At 33.5% G+C, this 22799-nt stretch overlaps 1 protein-coding gene and 1 long non-coding RNA gene across 13 annotated transcripts in view; one reads left to right on the top strand and one right to left on the bottom strand.

Annotated features, from left to right (window-relative positions):
• Nucleotides 1-22011, top strand: part of LOC149795844 (uncharacterized) — a 31888-nt gene extending 9877 nt beyond the window's left edge. The window contains exons 1-5 of one of the 8 annotated variants that reach the window (XM_089965744.1): nucleotides 7826-8217; nucleotides 11495-11541; nucleotides 17461-17543; nucleotides 18689-19492; nucleotides 20903-22011. In XM_089965744.1, coding sequence (XP_089821870.1) covers nucleotides 17477-17543; nucleotides 18689-19492; nucleotides 20903-21183 — 1152 coding nt within the window. In that variant the 5' untranslated portion in view covers nucleotides 7826-8217; nucleotides 11495-11541; nucleotides 17461-17476 and the 3' untranslated portion in view covers nucleotides 21184-22011. Of the gene's footprint in view, nucleotides 1-7825; nucleotides 8218-9047; nucleotides 9260-10681; nucleotides 10773-11494; nucleotides 11655-13026; nucleotides 17544-18688; nucleotides 19493-20902 lie in introns of those variants that run through there. The other 7 variants (XM_089965740.1, XM_089965747.1, XM_089965742.1 and 4 more) reach the window with 7 other exon arrangements.
• The window catches only part of LOC149795836 (uncharacterized), a 735181-nt gene that overhangs the window by 98241 nt on the left and 614141 nt on the right, over nucleotides 1-22799 (bottom strand). The gene's annotated exons all lie outside the window — the stretch shown is intronic.

The raw sequence follows: 22799 nt of genomic DNA, 5'->3' as shown, positions 1-22799 counted from the left end.
AATATTTTAAGAATGCACATTACATTTTATAAACATACCAACCAAAGTTATGCTGAATGACAGTAATATGGATCTAGCATTTAATATTTCTGAGATATCAACAATGAATTTTACAATTTGAAAAGGGAGGGAACACATCAGATCCATAAAGGTCAAAGGTCAAAGTATATAATATTTGCCTATTGTTTAATGTGGAAGAAGGAAATTCACTTTCTCATCATTTATTTCATTATTTTATTGCAAAAAATGAAAAGAGACATTTCCACTATATATTTCTTTTACTTATTGCAATAGTGCTAAAGGTAAGTTGACTCTATTTCATATATTCTAAGACTTCTAATTTCGCCATAATTAAGTTCACTACTCAAACGAACATGCCTCATGGCAAATTTAGTAAGCAAGAGCAAAATGAACCTAATTAGCTTATTTTCATGCTTAACATAAATGTGAACATACCCTTTTATTTAGAACATAATACATACTTATATGAAGATCAAACAAATGATTGAACACTTTATATTTGATTTAAGGTGCACTCCACAGTTTCATAATTTGCAAAGGGTCAGGATTTTAAAGAAAAATAATTTTCCCGGCGTTCCTCACTGGTTATACTGGCTATTATAAAAAAAGACCTTGTATATCTTAGGTATAATTCAAAGAACCTTTAATTCCCTATATTTTGGTGTATGATTGATTTTTGTAATATGGGTTATAGAGTATACAGCTTGGCCTTACTACAGATATGCACCTTTCTAAAAAGTGCTAGCTCCACTTGGTCATTTTCACTTCCTGAACTTCAGAAGTAAATTGTATAAAAGGAGCTGATACTTTTTTCTTTACATTTTATATATTTGGTAATTCAATCCTTGCACTTTCAGAAGCTTTTATTGTCTAGTCTGGTAAAATTCATTTTCCCTATTTTAATTCCCGCTATAGATAATGCGCTTTAGACTAATTCAGGCTGACGTTTTAGCACAAGGGCGCAGTCATTTCAGTTAACAGTGTGTTTAAATCATGTAACATTTCCAAAAGTACAATATCCAAAGAAACATCATCCACATTACATTAATGTAGCATAGAGGTATGTCAACATTATCTCCTTTGTGCATGTTTTAAATGCAAACAAGTTCAACTTACATACGTCACTCTCAAAAGTACATACTAACTGTTGAGCGTCCCCTTAAAGAGAATATAGGTATTAGCATTGTATGATTTAATTTCCGATCTTATGGCTGAAACATTTAAGTCGGAAGCATCAAAACAATCCTTTTGAATAATTCTCCTGCATTTCCCCCCACAGAGCAGTATTTATCAGTGCCAGAGTCTCTAACAAGTCCAGCCCCCCCCCCCCCGCCGATAAAAAATGAGCTATTTTAAGAATGCACATTATATGTTGTAAACATAGCAGCCAATATTATGCTGAATAACAGGACCATAAAACTAGCAAGAATTCTTTCTGAGATATCAACAATGAATTTTGCAGTTTGAAAGGGAGGGAACACATCAGGTTCATAAAGGTCATATGTCAAAGTGTAAAATGTTTGCCTATTGTTTAATTTGGAACAAACCAATTCACTTTCTCATCATTTAATTGTTGTATTTCATTGCAAATAAATTAAAAGTAATATTTCCACTCCATATTCTGTATCTTGCTGCAATAGTTATTAAGTTCAGTTGACTCTATTCCTATATCCTAAGACTTCTAATTTCCCCATAATTAAGTTCACTACTCACACAAACATGCCTTATGGCAAATTATGTAAGTTAGAGCAAATGATAATATTCTCCTTTTTGTCATGCTTTACATCAATATGATTGTATCAATTTATTCAGAACATAATATATAATTATATGAAGAAAAAAAAAATAATTGCTACATTTTTATATTTGCTTTAAGGTGGCGCTCTACAGTTTCATAATTTTGCAAAGGGTTAAGATTTTAAAGAAAAAGAATTGTCGCGGTTTTCAAAACTGGTTTATTGGCTATTTAAAAAGACCTTGTATATCTTAGTTACAATTTTAAAGAACCTTTAATTTCCTATAGTTTGGTTTATGATGCATGGTTGTAATATCGGTTATAGAGTATACAGCTTGGATTTACTCCAGATGTGCACCTTTTAAAAAAGTGCTAGCTCCACTTGGTCAGTTTAACTTCCTGAACCTCAGAGGAAAATTGTATTGAAAAAGAGTCGATACCTTTTTTTACATTTTCTATATTTGGTAATTCATTCATTGCACTTTCAGAAGATTGTATTGTCTAGTCTGGCATAATTCATTCTCCCTATTTTAATTGCTGCTATAGATAGTGTACTTTAGACTAATTTATGCTATTTTAAGAATGCACATTACATTTTTGAAACATACCAACCAAAGTTATGCTGAATGACAGGAACATGAAACTAGCCATAATTATTTCTGAGATATCAACAATGAATGTTACAGTGCGTAAAGGGAGGGAACACATCAGGTTCATAAATTTCAAAGATCAAAATGTACAATATTTGCGTATTGTTTAATATGGAAGAACTGAATTCACTTTCTTATAATTTTTTTTATTTATTTCATTGCAAATTAATGAAAAGAACCATTTCCACTATATATTTGTTTTACTTATTGCAACAGTTTTAAAGTCAAATTGACTTTATTCATATATTCTAAGACTTCTTGTTTGCCCATAATTAAGGTCACTACTCACACAAACTTTCCTCATTGCTAATTATGTGACTAAGAGCAAAATGAGCATAATTAGCTTATTTTCATGCTTAATGTCAATATGAATGCACTATTTTATTTAGAAACATAATACTTAATTATATGAAAATTAAAAAAAAAAATAATTGCATACATTTTTATATTTGCTTTAAGGTGGCGGTCTACATTTTCATACGTTTGCATACGGTTATGATTTTAAAGAAAAAGAATTTCCGTGGCTTTCCTCACTGGTTATACTGGTTATTTAAGGAAGACCTTGTATATCTTAGGTATACTTCAATGACCCTTTAATTCCCAATATTTTGATGTATGATTGATGTTTGTAATATGGGTTATAGAGTGTACAGCTTGGCCTCACTCCACATGTGCACCTTTCATAAAAGTGCTAGCTCCACTTGGTGATTTTTATTTCCTGAACTTCACAGGTAAAATGTATAAAAAAGAGCCAATAACTTTTTTTATAATTTATACATTTGGTAAATCATTTATTGCACTTTCAGAAGCTTGCATTGCCTAGTTAGGCAAAATTCATCTTCCCTTTTTTAATTCCTGTTATAGATAGTGTGATTCAGACTAATTCAGGCTGATGTTTTAGCACACGGGAGCAGTCATTTTAGTTAGCAGTGTGTTTAAATCGTGTACAATTTCCAAAAGTACATTATCCAAGAAATATCATCCACATTACATTAATGTAGCATAGAGGTATGCCAACATTCTCTCCATCGAGCATGTTTTAAATGCAAACAACTTCATCTTACATATCTCACTCTCTCAAAAGTACATAATAACTGGTGAGCGACCCCTTAAATAGAATATAGGTATTATTATTGTGTGATTTAATTATGATTTTATTGCTAACAAGTCCAGCACCACCACCCCCATGATAAAAAGTGATTGGTGACTGGTATTGTCTAGTCTAGGATGATTCATTTTCCCTATTTTAATTGCTGCTAAATATAGTGTACTTTAGACTAATTTACGCTGATTTTTTAGAACAAGGGAGCTGCCAGTTTAGTTAGCAGTGCATTTAAATCATGTACAATTTCCAAAAATACAATATCCAAGGAAATATTTTCCACATTACATTAATGTAGCATAGAGGTATGCCAACATTCTCTCCATTGTGTATGTTTTAAATGCAAACAACTTCACCTTACATACGTCTCTCTCTCAAAAGTATATATTAACTGGTGAGCGTCCCCTCATCAAAAGTATAAATTATGTTATTAAAATCATGATGGCCTGTGGACAGGTTATACATATAAGGGAAACTAAATTCCTATATAAACATTTCAATACTCTATGAAATCTTCGTGTAGCTTGTATCGTTAATCTGTAATATGGCCCGGGGGGATATGGGGGAAGTAGATCAGGTTTACCTCCCCCATAAGGGAGTGTACCGTCAAGCACGAGCTAGAACTTTGACCGGATCTCTACCTCATGGAGGAAAAAAAAAAGATCAGAGCGAGAGAGTTAAGCAAACCTCTCGAAATTACCCAAGCACAAGGAATCATTAACAAACAATCCCACTCTCCTTTTTTCTAGAAAGAGGGAACAGGGAACCTACATGTTAGGAAAGTATGGGGCACATACATTGTGGGTCTATGTCACAAGGCGCTACGCGAAGTGAACAGGTCTGGGAAAGTTTCCAGAAAAACACATGCCGAATATGAACAGACAATACATAAACACGGGGATATGAATCAACTAATATTCTTCACCATCCCTTCAATAATAGCAAATTATTCTTTCTCTTCCGTCTACCACTTTTTTTTTTCTTCTTCTTCTTTTTAAATAAACCATCTGGAAGATTTATCTTTGACGATAATAAAAACAAGGGTAGATGTCCTGACTAGGAATAAAACATAGATCAGAGAATTATAATTACCCTTTAGATAACACTAGGGCATAACTACCCTACACAATTCTCTCCAAAATTATTATGTGAAATTCTTTTTATAAACATTACAGAAATGTACACATACGGGGGATACAACTTAATAAAAACACTTTTATTTCTTTTGGCAAAGTTGGGTGGTATCTGTCTGGTGCCTCCCCCCACCCCACCCCACCCAGAAAATGTAAAGGATAGATAGTTGATATGTTGGCTATAATAAACCATTTACCAAAACACATCAGATGAAAATTTCCTGAGAGTTTGAAAACATTAAAAAATGTGGTTTTTTATTGTTGTTGTTGTTGTTGTAGGGTTTAACGCCATTTTTCAGGTCACAACTATACATGGCGGCCAGTATTAATGGTGGGGGAATAACCCGGAAAAAAACCGGGTAGAACCACCGACCCACGAGAAGCTACTGGCAAGCTTTCTCACATACCCACATTGGCCGAATCCGAGACTCGAACCCACGCAGACAGAGGTGAGATGGCAGTGATCCGTAACGGAGAGAGCTTTAGACCACTCGATTACTCTTGGTCCCCTGGTTTGTTGAAGATTTAAAATTATGTTTCTCACTTGGCTTTCATTGAGACCAAAAAGACTCGCATTAATTTGTTTATTGTGACATGATAAATATTTCGTTCAATTCATTGTTTAAAATTTTTCAGGTACATTTTCTCGAGATGTAAACATGTGTTTCTACCTGATTGCTATGGAACTTGAATGGTTGCAATGGAAGCCACCAAAAACAAAATTTTCCTAAAAATAATCCTGGAAAGTTTTACCAAATATGGCTGCATTTTAGATTTTAAAATATATTTTGCATCTCGTTGTTATGGGAATTAAGTTTATGTCGCTCCTTCTGTTCATGCAGGTCATAGAATAAATGAATATCATTTAATATTGTTTGTGTTATGTATCACTTTATATGAAGTTACTAGAAGATAAAGCAACCCTCGTATTCTTAACCTAATTATGTTCATGTGAGGAATAAATATTTTAGACTGCATGCATTATAGACCATCTAAGGTATCATAATATCACGTCGTCAGCAACGTTCCCTCTAAGTGAATGGTAGATGTGCGCGCTATGCGCGTTACATAGTGCAAGCATTTCCGTGACTTGAGCATTAATGATGGATAGAATATTTGGTAATTTTTATCTGCTGTGCGGAGAACAATTCAGCTGGGCGGAGATGTCTGAGCAGCTGCCCAGCCACGCGTGCGCCCAGCTTAGAGGGAACGTTGGTCGTCAGTAGCCTGAACTTTATATAAATGCACTGTATATGTGGGCAGAAAACTAATATATATCATCCTTGTGGGAAGAACGCTATGTATAGTATTTCGTATTCAGTATTAAAAGGTCAAATCTGCCCACAATATGTATATATCTGCCCACTAAGTAAAATATTAATAGTGTTACCAATTAAGTATATATACTGAATTTGAACATATATATAGTTATTATATCAGGAAAGACACTTATATATATATATATATATATATATATATATATATATATATATATATATATATATAACTTTTGATTTGAAATGTATGTTAGATCACTTAGATCACTTCCTTCCCGTAACCTCACTTTGGGAATGAAATCCCACAACCCACGTAAAACTACATCAATATATATCAAATGGCAAGGTAATGAATCTTATGTATGAGTCACTAAGAATGTGTTTGATAGGTATTTGAGGATACTACAGGATTACAACCCAGCAATACAAAACTATGACTAAACAGGGCTTACAATACAAAGTGTGGGCCCATGGTTATGCACCACAAGATCATATTTTATCAACCACTTAGCATTTCTAAACATAAAAATAAGTTATTTAACTGTAATTTTTTTTTTTTTATTGACAATCATTACATCTAACCTTAGCTGACTGCATGTCATTGGTGTTAGGTCACCTGACATAGAGTACATTCTCACATCCAAATTAACATAAATAATTGAATGCATACTGTATTTGTGTTTTGCTCATGATAGTGTAAAACTCAAAGTTATCATTTCAAATTTATTACATTTTGGGCACTAACAAATAGCACGGTTTTTTATTTACGGTTAATATCTTTCAAATATTGAGAAATGTTATAATATTTGGAGTGATTAAAAGTGGAAAACGATTGATTTCACTAAATCTTATAGAGACTTAATGCAATTTTTTCTCATCCATTGTTTTCAACAGTCTTGTAAACGTAAGGGGCTGAAAAATGGAAGTAGTGATTAAATTGAAACTTCCATAATGATATGCATTAGATAAGTGGTTCATGCAATATGAAGAAACTAATACATTTTTAACCAACTTTCTAAAGTTAGATGACGTAAGATAAAAAGCAGCTATCGTAATCAGACTAACATTAAGTGGGTCGTATCAGGATATGATATCGTGCAAAAATACAACTCTGTAATTAAATATATTTGACACAAAATTATATACATTTTAGTCATCTTCTATTACAAGGACAGTGAAGCAAGGGAAACGTGTTTGAAGTTTTTTCCAGATGAATTGAAAGGATGAATTGCACATTCGCTGCAATAAAACAATTAAAACACATTGGTAATGTAACCTGTGTTTCTTTGATATTACATGGAGACGAAAATGTATTAAATCGGTTGAGTAAATGGATCGAGAAAAAGTCAAACACGTCCACATTTTCGTCATGTTAGTTTAAGCGATGCCAATAAATAAGAAGGAAAATACGTTTGTGTTGAAATAAATAAGCAAATACGTAGATAGAAGCATATCTGCAAACCAAGTGTTGAACTGTTCCAATAGACCAGAACAAAAGTCAGAGCAATACTTTACATGTTGCGCATATAGCTATACATAGTTCCTCAGGATGGATTTATCGTAAAATTTATGAAATATGATAATTCATTCAATGCTGTACATTTTGATTGGTGTTATTTTATACCTAATCTCGTGACGCTTGTATGCGTACTTCGAGTTCGAAGATGAAAATAACAACATTGATTGGTTTGGTTCTATTTTAAACATAAATAACAGATCAGGCCGATTTGGTCTCTGCATTGTCTGTAGAACGTTTGAAATATGCTGCTCGAGGATGCTTGATGAATAGACTAAATTATGAAGTTCTCAGTCTTATGATGCAACTGCTTCCATACTGCCTCTGCAATTCTTCTCAAATGAACACGTGGAGCAATTCTGTGCGAGATCTTACCGAAAATCAGAGTCAATGTTAAACTGTTTCAATCATTACGTGGTAAAATCTTTGAAGCGTGTATTCTAACCACTTTGCTGTCGCTTTCCCTCCTACAGCTCACTGTAGAAAATCTGCCTTGGTCCTCGATCTCATGTCGTCCTGGTAACATGGTCTGTCCGTTTCAATGGATTTCCTGATGCAGATTGTACATCATATGTGTCTATTTTATACTGATTGTGGCACCGAAGTTGGCGCAAGCTAAAGAGAAATGGTTTATTTAATTTTTCGTGTGACACTCAGGCATCACATTCAGAGAGCATGATTCAGCCAACATGATATCACGGTCACTTCATATCGCAGTACTCAAAACGTGCGCAAGAAATATAACTAGTTGATTGATTCAGCCCAGTCTGAAACTACCGGACCGTAAGTACGATAGTTTGACACCATTATACGTAAGGTAGAATAGTGCTCTGATCAATATACGTAATGTAGAATAGTGCTCTGATCAATCTACAGGAGGTTCCTCTACAGTTAACATTTAAATATAGGAAAAATGTTTTATTGAAATTCGTATTGATATAGGCTCTTGCGTATTACAACGTAATCCTTTTACCAATCTAATACAAGTCTAACATAGAAGTGTTAGAGAAATCTCCGAGAGGTGTGATGAGGAAAATAAGACATTCCGGTAAACATAAAACTTATTTACAAATATAAGGAGACAAATGTAGACAAATATACAAAATCATCACTTAATTTTGATATTATAATTCTCATAGATTTACACTTTACTCACCTAAACATGTGTTGCAACATACGCTACTTGATGCTTGAAGTAAAGAATCCAACAGGAAAGCTTGACTGATATATTTGTATCATATTTACATAGTTACAAAACATTATTATGCATTGTACCATAACATACTAATTAGCAAGTAATATTCCATGAAAACTTCCTAAATGAAAGTGAGCAACCTTATGGCATTACTTACTTTAACATCATTCATTGATAATAGACATTATGCAAGTTGTAGTTATTGTCACTTGACATTAAATTCGATAGAACAGTATTACCTTGGAGATATTGTGCAGAAAGGTAAACCAATAGATGATTGACAAATGAATACATAAATGAATACATTCTGTAAATGATGTGTGCATATATTAAGATATACTAAATTTAAATTTCCAAGGCCGCTCACATTGACAATATGAATATATCGAGCTACAGATTTTTCAGATAGGCACATACGTACATCCATACATACGCTGAATTTCGAATTACTCAATACACCCAGATCATTTCGTTAAGTTTGTGGATAAAGATGATGTAAATCAAAAAGCATGATGACACTTTGTGCATACTTCAAGACAAATACGACAGGATGTTATCGATATTGGAAGTACAAGTTAAGACATTGAGTCCATTCACTGATATAACGGACATTTCAAGGTGGAGAAAGTGGTAACACAGTATTTGTCCTCCTTCAATAACTCCTTAAGGTCGTGATCGCATTTCAGCTTGTTGAAACCAAATATTTGCATGCCACTCTTATTTATTTAATTTTGCTGTTTTACTGTATCTGTAATATGCAACAAACCGCATTCACAACTGTCCTGCGTTCTAAAATGCTTGAACAAATTTAAGTGCAACAATTAAAAAAACAAAGTATAGAATATCGCAGGTAATGTAGCATAAACTTTTTTTGTTTTTGTATCAATAGCCACACAATGGATGTATTGCTAATTTCCATAACCCGATGATGAATATCTTTCTGATAGTGGAGTGATGGCGCTGGATAAATAACAAACATTATATGGAAAATATGGCATTCATACAAATAACGCACACGATAGAGAAATTGTAATAGTCATGGTTTGATAATCAATACCGGAGCGTAAGAGTGGTTTATTTAAATCAGGTAGAAGTCCATTACCTTGACAGACAAATACAAAGGGGAGCAATATTATAAATAATAGTAATAGTAGTAGCAGCACTAGTAATAGCAGACATGCTTTGCAGGAATATTAATTTTACTACTGTGTTTCTTTTAGTATTTATCTCAATGTGAATTTAGGCATATTATTCAAGGAAATATATGGTAATGATATAATTAAAAGTGACTGAACAAATGACTCTGACTGATAAATTGTTTTCTTAATCTGAATGCGAACACCGTGCATATTGGCTTCCTTAATTCGATTATACATTTTAATTATAGTTGGACAGTTATGCTCATGAATGAACTTTATTTGCTCGAAAAGTTATTGTCAAATGTTTAACCACTTCCGCATTTTTTCCAGTCATCGCATCTACAATTAAAGAAAAATATGTTTCTTATACGTCGGTTGCACAACAAGGTTTGACAGAACATGTAACGTGTCTAAGTTTGCATGATTGCTACTAGTCTAGTCTATCTGATGGGAGTGAAACTTGACAAACGTTTGGAAAACGTCCTAGTAGGAAAGGCGTGCATACAACGTCAACTTAATGCGTCCAGGATTTAAAATCAAGACTTCAAACTTTTCATTTGGTGTACTATAGGACTATTGTATGTAGATTATTCATGTAAATATGCCTATATATATTCACAAATGTAATTTGTCCAACGATGTAAGCTGAATTGGAACTTGTACCTTATTTTCATGGCGTTTTTTCATGTACTTATCGTTTTTGTTTATTTTTTGCTGTATGTGTACAACAATGTTATCACCATTTTGCCGTAAAAAAAGTTACGTGTTACCAAGGTCACAAACCCGTATGAAGGAAAAAAAATAATGTGTTGCCTTTATTATCAATATTATATCAATCAAGTAATGAACGATGTTCTTCAAATTTCCAGTTACTATGGAGCTATTAATTATGATCGTGAAAATCTCCAGAACGGAGAGCAATTAGTTTGAGGCACTACCTCTTACTAACGACCTCTTATAGAACACAGCTGTGTTGTGTGTATATTACTTTATAGCGCAATACTGTGAGTTCTGTCATACATATTTTGTGTCAAAGATTATATCATAACTGTTGTGTGCTTTATATCTTTTGCAAATACATTCTAACACTGCCTGATATAGGGTATCACATTATAGTGACCCTTGATTTCTTTCATGGATACTTACGTGGAGTGAAAGTTGCATATCGCCTATTGATTTCACTACTTGCTGTTAGCAAGTACAAATGCTAACAAGTACTTATGTGTTCATCAATGAATATACGTGTGATTGTGTTTGTGTAATCATGATAGGTGCCTGAGTTGGAATGATCACCAAACTGACTTTTCCATATTCTTTGGAATTGTGGGAGTATCTGAATATTTTCAAATGTTTGGATCAACATTATGACAATAAAAACAATGCAACATAAAATTTACATATTTTCCCAAACAGACCCTAACAAATCGTATGCTGGTTTTAGTAGTAATGTTATATTTTTTTCAAGTAATGGGCGATTGCTTTACAGCTAGAGCTAATATAGAGCTACAAAAGGTCAAAACTTACTGCCATTATTTCGAAAAGTGACAACGCTATGTTGAGTTATTTAAACTCATCTGCTAACTTGGGCAGAGCACTGCTACACATCATATATATATATATGTGTGTGTGTGTGTGTGTATGTGTGTGTGTATGCGTGTGTGTGTTGTGCTGATTGCATCAATTATCTATTATTATTATAATTTAATAATATGTTCCTTTCTTTCAGCCTGAGTCATCCTATTACACTGGGGAGGGCGAAGGTGTACGCTATATGTAATTTCCTTTAATGTCACCTATCCATTTGACTGCTTGACAAGGACATGAATCCTAAACCACGTTAGGGAAATTCAAGAAATTGATTAGCATTATTTTATATTTTCCTTAAGGTAAGCATGTTAAAGGTATGATCGGAAAGACTTAAGAGTCTAGGGTTGAACTAAAACCAAGAAGTTACAAAATAGTTGAGTGCAGTCATTGCAAAACAAAAGTATATATGTAACATGTTTCATATATCTCAGAGATGAAGCGCAAAATGATTTAATTTTATTACTTTCAACAAGATGATTAAAAATAACTATCGGGATATGCATTAACGATACGTCAAAGTCAGTATTCGCAAACTTGCATAAACATAGTTTTAATGTAATCACTCTATCTAATTTACAAAAGGGTACTGGATAGTTCATATTTCTTATACGTCTCTCTTTGTTTAGAAGAAGCTAGCATCGTATGCTGAAAATACAAAAACTGGATTTTATCTGTACTAAACCAATTGCGTTACGGTGTGTAATAAATTTGCAATTATTTTAAATTCACACAAAATGACAATATGGAAACTGATGGGGACGATAGATTAGATCTTGTTCGGCTTCACTTCTCTGCATTGTTGATTTTTATTTAGGCATTTTATCGTATTTGTCAGAATCTCTGCCTGTAAAACAAATGTCGATGTGCTTTCGTTTCATCAAAATGTTTATAAAATTTACAACACATTACACGGACTTACCATATTCTGCTTTAAAACTTGCACTAAAGATTATGGTAATGGAACAAATGGTGATGGTACGCATGAGACATATATTTCCAACGATTACTAAATATTTTGCGTGGCTTTTGCAAGGTAAGGTCTTATTTGACGTTAAACTAAAGTGATGGAAGGGATATGAGATCACTGCCAATCCAGTAGTTTTAAAGTATGTCACAAAACCCTAAAACAAATAATGAAATCTCATTGGCCTCTGTGTGACAGCTTTATTTTAATTCCTTTCAAACTAATCGATTATAAAATTCCTTATAATCGGAATGAAGATTGAATCAGTCTTTTGTATTTAGTATCATGCGTTATGGAATTATATAACTCTGTAATTACAGGTTACTTAATTTGTATGGGTTAAAATAAACGAGTTTTTCGAATGCAAAATACTGCAAGAACTTGCAAAAAAGAGTTCATATTTTCCCACGAAATGCAGTAACCTTTTTAGTATATGCTTTTTCTCTTATTCTACTTAAGACTTAATTATATAAACCATATTACACTAAAACAAATAAAGTAACTGAATGTATGCCGTATTCGAAGCAAAATACACAACAGAAGATTCATCATTACACAACAACAACATTATTTATGCGTACATAACTCTGCCGATATTAATTTGAACTTAGTCGCGCTAGACATAACGTTCAAAAGAAAACGGAATTTCAGACTACTTTAAATTAAAATATACAGTCATAATGTGAATGACTTTGCGTTGTAACAACTTTCCGTTTGATCTGGAATTAATAGATTTTGGTATTTTTTTCGATTATACGAAATGTTGTGCTTATGGACTAGATTTGTCTGTGCCAATTCTACATGAAATACATCGGATTTAAACAGCGAGGGAAAAGCGTGTTGGCATCTGTAAGTGTTTATTTTCTGTTCTGTCATTGAATGTTTGATATCGCAATACGGGAAACGTATGAAGTCTTTCAATTGAAATTATCAAAAATATGCTATGGAATTTAAATTGCATTTCATTATGAGTGCAGTAGGGAGGATGCAATTTCATTTTGAATATAGTCGAACTTACAGTACACTTTCGAAATGTGTAACCAAACTTGAGAAGCCATGGCATGTCTCATGTAATTCGGATTTGAAGAACGACATTTTGACGAAATTCATGATGAAAAACTGTAAGTATAGTTTTCGCCATTCTTATTACCAGCTAAAGAAGACAGTTTATGCCTTCCAACTTGCATGCTATGTATATGGACCCTGTCTCGCGTCTATAGCTAACCTGAATCCTAGACATTGTAACAAAAAAGTTAACGCGGAATGTAGCAAAGCAGCTGGTATATGGCAATCTACGAAACATCTGATTTAGTTCATTCAGAAACAAATTCAGTCAAATGAAACGTAAGTGTACATGATTTTTTACAAATCAAAAGTGCTGTCGCCAGCGTCCATTGTTTGTTTATAAAATAATGTATTTCCTTTATGAATGCAAAATGAAGTGCACGCGAGTTCTTAAAATAAGGAACGATTCTGACAATGTAAAGTTAATAAAGAAAACAATAAGCATATAACAATTCTAATTCAATTCTTCATTTGCAAATATCATTCTAGGTTTAGATTCGTTTCTTGTTTGTTTCTGCCAGTGCTCATATAATCCTTTGAATCAACATTTTGACCATGTATAAACTATTCTTATAATGATGTCCACTGATTTACCTTTTATAAAAAATCTGATCATATGTGTTTAGCTATTTTCCTGTCTGGTTTGTGTATTTGTAACTTTGCACATTCATGCCACAAGAGGGAACATGCATGATCAATAAATCTTAAGCTTTTAATTTTGTCATAAGATCAATTTCAAGCATAATTTCCAGTTTAAGATCCACGTAATTAGATATTATTTGGTCCTATTGCAATTTCAGTTCGGTACTTTACTGATCGAGTCCAGGCATGGGCAAATTCCTCCCGGGCGCGGCCCACATAATTGAATTTTAATGCCACACCCTATGAAACAAATTAGCATATAAATCAAGACTCTAACTAAAAAATGTAGAGTTATTGGCGTGCTTCAGCAGTTGAAATTGCAGTAATATTAACAAATATTTTCTAGAATATTGTTTTATTTATCTCATCAGCACGGCATTATATTTTCTCTTTGCTCGCTCTAACATGTATTATGAGTATGTTGATGATTTCACATATATGTTCAATGATTTTGTGATAGTGATCAACGTCAATAATTTTTGCTGGACATCTGAAGATGCAAGGTTTATATTAATATGTGGGATATTACATGGTAATGTATCACTATATGTGATTCCGATTGGTCCAAATACTTCCCTGACATTTTGCACTGTATTATTTACAGATTAGCTGAGACCGTAATAATGTGCTTTCACCCGCCATCTAGAACGTTTCGTTTTTACAATTGCTGTCTACGGTTTTTGAGAATATTGTTTTGTACATTTATTGCACAAAGGACACTGGGAACAAAAGGGCAGTTCTGTTTAACTATGGCCATATTTACTCACATTGTCTAATTACAAAGATACCTAACAGAATCGGCCAACGGAGAAAGGACAAGGAGGAAACTTTAACATGGAAGCCACCCTAAGAAAAGTATGGTTTAATTGTTAACTTATATTAGTAAATACAGTCACTATTTAAAGAAGAATATGACATAAACCGATCTCCCACCTGAATAAAAGCTATCCAATCATAACAATTGTACACGGCATAATGGCTCCAATGAAGTCATGGTTCTCAATTATGTGATGTACTTCCGATTCTAAATAAAATTTCCTTAGGTCTATGATATATAATTACAAATCTAATTGTAAATCAAATAATGCAAATATCCGGTCACAAACACAATTACATTAAGTCTGGAATGTTGCATTCTGTAAACTTTATTCACATTACCAACCAACAACCGATATTCTTAGTAGTGAAACTAAAACGCTTTAAGTAGATACGAGTCTAAGTTTGATATCATTTCAAGTATACTGTCTAACACAAACGTGTTTAGTCTATGAAGAGAAGCTACCAGCAGCCAACTGTATCTATGGTAGCCTTATTTGCATCGCCTTAACCCCACTGTATGTCTCCTTTACCCAACCTTTAGGATATATATAGTTTTGATCTCAACTTACTGGTGTCATAAAACTCGAATCACTCGTGTATTATAAACACAGTGTCGTCAATTATTCTTCAGCCGACAAACAATTATTAACAACATAATTCTTCGGAACCAAATAATGCAAAATATTCTTAATGTATTGCAACTCAACGTTCCAGCGGGCTTGACCTCAGTGAACATTATGACTTCACGCATGAATTTTCCTTGCAGATCAAGTGTTGGTTTAAACATGATGTTCTAGTTATTTGGTGTTTGAATTAAAAGTTCTATACAAAAATAGGTACATCTAAATATTGCACAAGTTTGTTTTATCTTGCCAAGGTGAGCAAAGAGCTGAATATTATTCAACGAGTTGAGTAAATTAAACATTCAATCATTAACCATTTGATATTGTCTACTTCTACAATGTCTGAGGTCAAGCAATGCATCTGCCACATACTACACTTAATTTTAGTAAAGTAGTTTTACATTCATATTTCCAAAGCATTATTAAACATAACTGTACAGATGATTTCGTATTAGAGTAAGTGGGAAAGTATTATAAATATTATCCCTGTAATAGCTTATTATTTTCGCTAGTTATACATGTATTTCCTTTCATAGAATTGCATTTTCTGTGGATTATACAGACAACTTTTAGTCTATTAACACCGACACCACTTTTCCTAATGAAACAATACGAATATATTGCTCCGTTTATTAAAGTCATCAGGGTCTACCTAGGCAAAATGATGGAGCTATATATTTCATTGCACTTGTCTACCGATAGATTGTTGTAAACCAGGTAACCAAAGTAAATTAATATCCATGGTCAAAGCACGGTTTTAGTGCGAATTTGAATATTCAAATATATTGACTATTTGATAAATTACCAATTTTTTCTCTGGTTTGAAACATATATAAACTTTATTTATGATTTATTACGTTTTAGACTTGTGATTATATATTGCATGTACACAGACCAAATAAATATATTTGATTAAAAGTGCACCCATTAACGCTTTAATATTCCATATTAACCCAATATATAAGGAAATTGAATAATTCACATTATGTAAATAGCTACAGACTAGCTTTATAAAACCTATACTCACTAGAGTTTTCATATAAAGCTATAGTTCATTTTTATTTGAACCGTACTTATATAGCGTAGTTTAAAGCGAGGCTAGTATGTATAAAGCAGAATTTGTTATATAACATTCGCAATTCGATATTGTACCTTGAATAGGTAAACAAATCACGATACTCAAAGTACAAATCGAACAGAGTTACATAAATAATGAATTAATTGTCCATATTTTTTATATGATGTACATAATCTAATTTCATTTAAATTCTCACTAAGTCATAACCTCTCACCTTTCTCTTTCTTGTTTGTATATGATTTGTACTATATTCCTTGTCTCTTAAGAGGATTTAGGTGTGGTAATGACGTGTAATGGGCTTGGTCATAGAGACTGGTGTAATTGTATTGTATGTATAAGATATGTGGGCATGCAAGCATAATCCTCACTCGACTATATGTATAATGAAGAAATTGATATTTAGAGAGGAGAATTTAGTGACCCTTTGGTCGTGTATGGATCATGATATCAATTCAAAACGAGTATCGTCTGTCACAAAAATGTTTTGGTGCTAGGGCATTATGTGTAAGACAGAAGTTTGATTACTGTGAGAAGACTCTTTGAGACATATATCTTCATACAATTAATATTACCATTGGACAATTTACGTATTGAGATTTGCTTGGTATAAATTTTCAAGTTTTCAAAATAAATGCGATATCTGATATATACGAAGAACATCCATATTTGGCAGTCATACTAACACATAATATGCGTTGAGCGTTTAAAATGCAGATGAATATCGAAGTTGTATCTTTGCCTTCTTCAACTTGACTGTTACGACGGTTTCATCACTTTGTAGTGGTGTAGTATATTTTTTCTTGAGTGATAGGTAGTACAGCATAACGAAATCTGGGGCACATTGTTGATCTTACTCGCATGCTTTGATCTGACATTCTTTTTGATTACAATTTGAAACATTCTTTTCATTCTAGATACCGATATCAAGGGATGGAACAAAGGATCCTCAAACATTTCGTGGTGGTGACGTTTTCATCCGCTCTAATTATATTGCTTTGTAGGTGCAGAAGTGTTTATTCTGTGTACACTAAAATTGAAAACCATATATTAAACTATTATTAGGAATAACAACTATCAAGACAAATTGATTTCTTCACAGAACGTTTATCTCATCGATTTGGAATCCGACTATTAAATGTATGTTGAATACTGAACATGATGAAGGCATTTAGGAATTCCAGTTACGACACATATTACAATACTATTTGTGAGCAATACTTCCTGAAGTTCATCCAAACAAACTTGTTCTAAGAACTCAACAGCTTTTCTTTCATATTTTATGTCGAGAATATCATAATTGATATGACTTATGCAAATATCACTCAAATGATCGGTGCCAAAAATTGAACCATAATCGAAGGCAGGTTGATTTGTATGTCTCTGCAGCTCTTTGATTGAAACAAAGTGCTTAAATCATGACGACAATCTTGTTCTATCTTTATGAAAATCAATAAAAATTGGATGGCTTCAAATATATATATTATTCCATTACAAACGCATGACGGAAACTATGTCCTTTGTTTATTTTGTATTTCTTTTTTCCTTGCGGGGCTCCGGGACGTAGAGATTGTTTAGTGCTTTTATGGCAAATATTGTTCGTGTAAATAGTAAACATTCAAAAGCAAATACTTTACGACTGTATCACGATCACCTTGAAACAAGTTATAACCATACACTATGACAGTTCATTTCATTCAGCAAAGATACAGCTAAACCTACAACTGGAGATTTTAGAATCCTGCTAACCAAATATTAGAGATACATTATTTTGACGGGGGTTTGGTACCTGGTTTGTGTTCTGTACGAAGCAAGTATTGAGTTAAACTATATTATAACTCCTCAACGATTCGAAAATGTATCAATATATATATATATATATATATATATATATATATATATATATATATATATATATATATATATATATATGAACAGATAGTAAACGCTGCAAAAATGCAGGATGTTTTTCCCCCATTCTGCCCAAAAGGATAACTTTTCAGTTCGGGAGTAATTTGGTTAAAAAGAAACAAGTGAATAGATCGGCAGACAAGATAAAGCAATTATTCGACCGACAAACATAAATATCGACATATAGCTAATTTAATTGATCGATATTTAACTAACACATTTATTATGTTACAGTTGTCTATTTAATTGAACCAATCATTGGATGTTTACGCTCGAACACTTCAAAAGAAATTGCGAGCTTCAACACAGATGGCATTCACGCCAATTTGCAGAAAATGGATCCCCAGTACCAACACAACAATCATCTTCATCATGTTGATGGAAAAGAATGTTTAAAACATAAGCTTATCTCAGATGCATGCAGTATTATAGTTAGTGTAGGAGGTCAAAACTTATGTGATTTAAATGTTTCGAAAACGGGTATATCTCAATTGTATAATCTCAAGAAAAGACTATACGTTGAAAACACCAGTTCGATCAATTGCACGACCACTAGAACGATTCCGTCTTTTACAATATGTGTTCACCCATTAGAGAAGGATATACTGATCTCTAAATCCTTGGTTACTCGAGGCCTGTGGGAAGATGAAGAAACAATATTGATACAAAAATCCATAAAACTTTTTCCCGGTGCTATTTTTATCGATATGGGGGCTAATATTGGATACTTCAGTCTCCTCGCCAGGGCAATGGATAGTGCGGTAATTGCAATCGAACCAAACGATCGAAACTTCCTCCTCTTGGAAGAAGGAGTTGCTAGAAACATTTTTTCCGAAGGTATAGTCCTCTTGAAACACGCGGTATCGGACAGACATGCAACAGTAACAATGGGAAATAATTTGGAAAATCAGGGAGCTGTTCCGATCATCAAAGAGGGTAAAAGTGATGACGTACATCTACATACACTATCGTCAATTACATTGAATGACCTTCTGAACCTTATACTGACCAATGAAGTCATCATCAAAATGGATATAGGTAAGTAAAGTTGTATATGACATGAAAGAACTCCTTTGCAACCGAACGATTTTTGCCTTTTAAGCCTTTGCTTTATCAAACCAAGCAACACAATATGGTTGTAATTGTCTGGTTCAAAGGACATTCAAATAAATCCTTACAAAAGTAGTGAGATCAGCTATTAAGCGAAATTTGTTGCTTGTAGCAAAATTTCCGCTTCGATACATCGACAATGGCACATAATTCATAAGCAAGCTATTATTTTGCAGACCGGCGGCATTATATGCATTTCGATTATATTTACTTTTTACTCAACAACCTTTTACATTCGATCAATACTCCTTAATTTATGCAAATACTAATTGAATTTTTATGAAGAAGATAACAATATTTCAAAACCAATTTCCTCCTAAACTGAAAAACTGATTACCTTATAACAAAATGAACTAAAATTCAGTTTGAGGTCCAATTGCAGCCTAAAAGATTGGTAAGATAGACAATAATGCATATATTTATGTATGTTTATATCGATTTATGCATATCCATATTGAAAGGCAGTTATATAGCTCAGTTAGTAGAAATGTAGGTTGGCACATAGTTGCAGATGCATTCATGTAAGTATGCACTCATTTTAAACTTATTTGTGTTACTTTTGAAGCCCTTTTCACACATAATTATCTATAGCATTCACATAAAAAATGAAAGCTAAGTATTTTTGCCAAGGAAGCACATAGGTAGCCCACCTACGCTGGTCAACATGGGTATCGAAACACGATCATTGAATACTGTCATGTACGTATGTATATATGTATGTATGTATGTATGTATGTATGTATGTATGTTTGTATGTGTGTTGTGGGGTTTAACGCCATTTTAAAGCACATGATATGCTATGCATTGCGGCCAGTATTAATGGTGGAGGAATAACCCGGAAAAAACCCGGGTAGAACCACCGACCCACGAGAAGCTACTGGCAAGCTTTCTCTCATACCCACATTGGACGAATCCTAGAGTCGAACCCGAGCAGACAGAGGTGAGATGGTAGTGATCCATAACGGAGAGCGCTTTGGATGCACTCAGCCACTCGGCGCCCAGTATTTATGTATGTATATATGTATGTATGTATGTATTTATGTATGTATGTATGTATGTATGTATGTATGTATGTATGCATGCATGCATGCATGCATGCATGCAGGTAGGTAGGTAGGTAGGTAGGTAGGCAAGTAGGTAGGTAGGTATGTATATATGTAGGTAGGTAGGTAGGAAGGGAAGTCGGTAGGTTGGTAGGTAGGTAGGTGTGTGTGTGTGTATGCACACATGTTGGTAGGTAGACAGATATGTTAGTAGGTGAAAAGTAGACTAACATAGTGTATGCAAGCAAGCAACCCAAACGCTTAAATAATTCTACTATTTTGTATTGCTTTGCAGAAGGCTACGAATGCAAGGCCTTAAGAGCTTCGGATATATTTTTTAAGAAAGCAAACGTAAGGTACTTGTTCATGGAATGGTTCTACATGGCGTTATTCAGGAACACTGCAGGCACAGCATGTCCGTCAGAAGCTATTCTTAACACCTTGAAGTACATGGTTGACCTTGGATTTGTTCCCTACTCAGCATCAACTGGAGAAAAACTGGATATTAAAAACTGTTGGAACTGGAAACCTGCGAATATATTCTGGGCACCTCGAGATGCGCCACCACTATTCTAGGACTCATATAGTATAAACAGCGTGCTTTTACTGAAGGTATTCGCTTAAGAATTAGTAAAGTTGTGTTAAATGGTTGCAAAAGCGGTACTTAATTTATTACGCCACATTAGTTATAGTTCAAGGTTAGACAGATATAGAATGCATTGGCTATATACTTTACGTTTAGATATTGCATGACAATTATGAATTATGATCTTTTTTCCATCTTGATAGTTTGTCCCACTGTACAAAGATACGAATCTGCTGCAAACATCATACAATTATCAACTTTAAAAATAATGGATTGTCCTTAAGTCATTATACATATTTTATATAACTTACATACATCTGGAACATTTTCTTTTTTATTTGTCATTCTTTGGAAACTAGGTTTACTGATATATTGTCGGTATACATTTGACATATTATTTTATATATGAACAAAGACTCGATGTATGTAGTAGCGTCATTATTAATCTAATTCTAAGTAGTGTAACGCACTTTCAGACGCGCTTCTTATTTCTACGATAAGGATTCCGTTTCTAAACTGAATTGTACTATCAATGATGCTAATATATAAATTCGGACGCCGACATAAAATGCATAATCCTTAATGTTGCGTCTTTGATTCAGAAGTAAGTGATGAATTGATAGCTTGACAATATTATCATTAATGTATATTCCGAAATATACTTGCCCAAAGTGCGTTCGAAAAAGGATGATTTGAAATTATGTCACATATGTGTTTATGGACTTGGCAACACGAAATGTATATTGCCTTGCAAAGAGCATCTACTTTTTGTTATTTCAAAGTAAAATGTTAAACTCATGAAATAGATTGAAAGTTGATTCTTGCTCTTATTTTATATTTAATTTCCATCTGCTGAAGTATAAATTGGTGGAAGTATCCAAAATGTGGTCTCAAAGACAATACATCGGGCAATCAATCTAAAGATCAAATACTCAGAGAAAACAAAGGTTAATCAAGGTGGATTTTCAACAGGTAAGGTTGAGAATCATTTGATAGAAAATGCTATACATGTAAAAAGTGGGACCAAAAGGGTTTTCTTCGAAAAGTAGCGGTTGTTATTGAAATCAGATTGTATTCTGGAAGCGAAAAGTATGATGACATTCCTCGTGATAGCTTGGAGACTAAAACACGAGGATAGTTTACTACGTATTTGCACATGAGCATATCTATTGTGATTCTATTCAGTACATCGGCACTTGGTACATACCGGTAGAAGGTGTACAGGCGTCGTTGAGAAGCGTAGTCTTGTTGGGGATGCTCGGTTGGAAATCACATTGTATATTGTCAGATTAAACCATTCGTCGCTTTTTGGTCGCGTGAATATAAATCGATATGCAATTCCTTACCGGAATTCTGGAAGTGTTATTTATGCACAAGCCAATATATAACTTACCTTTTGGAAATGTCGAGAGATTCAGATCCCCATCCGTATCCGATTGTCGGTTTCTCATTATAAAACTGCGGACATTAGGTCGCAGTTGCCGATGAGAAAACAGTTATTGCATAAATTGAAAATTCTGGAAGCTGCTATACCTTCTCTATGGCGCTATAAAAGTCATTCTCCGCTGGAGATATATCCCTTGCCGCCTGATAGATGACTTTCAAG

Source organism: Sinohyriopsis cumingii, chromosome 7, assembly GCF_028554795.1.
Source record: "Sinohyriopsis cumingii isolate HCF-2022 chromosome 7, ASM2855479v2, whole genome shotgun sequence".
NCBI lineage: Eukaryota > Metazoa > Mollusca > Bivalvia > Unionida > Unionidae > Sinohyriopsis > Sinohyriopsis cumingii.
Note: the sequence above shows the minus strand (reverse complement) of the source record. Positions and strands in the feature narration are given on the sequence as shown.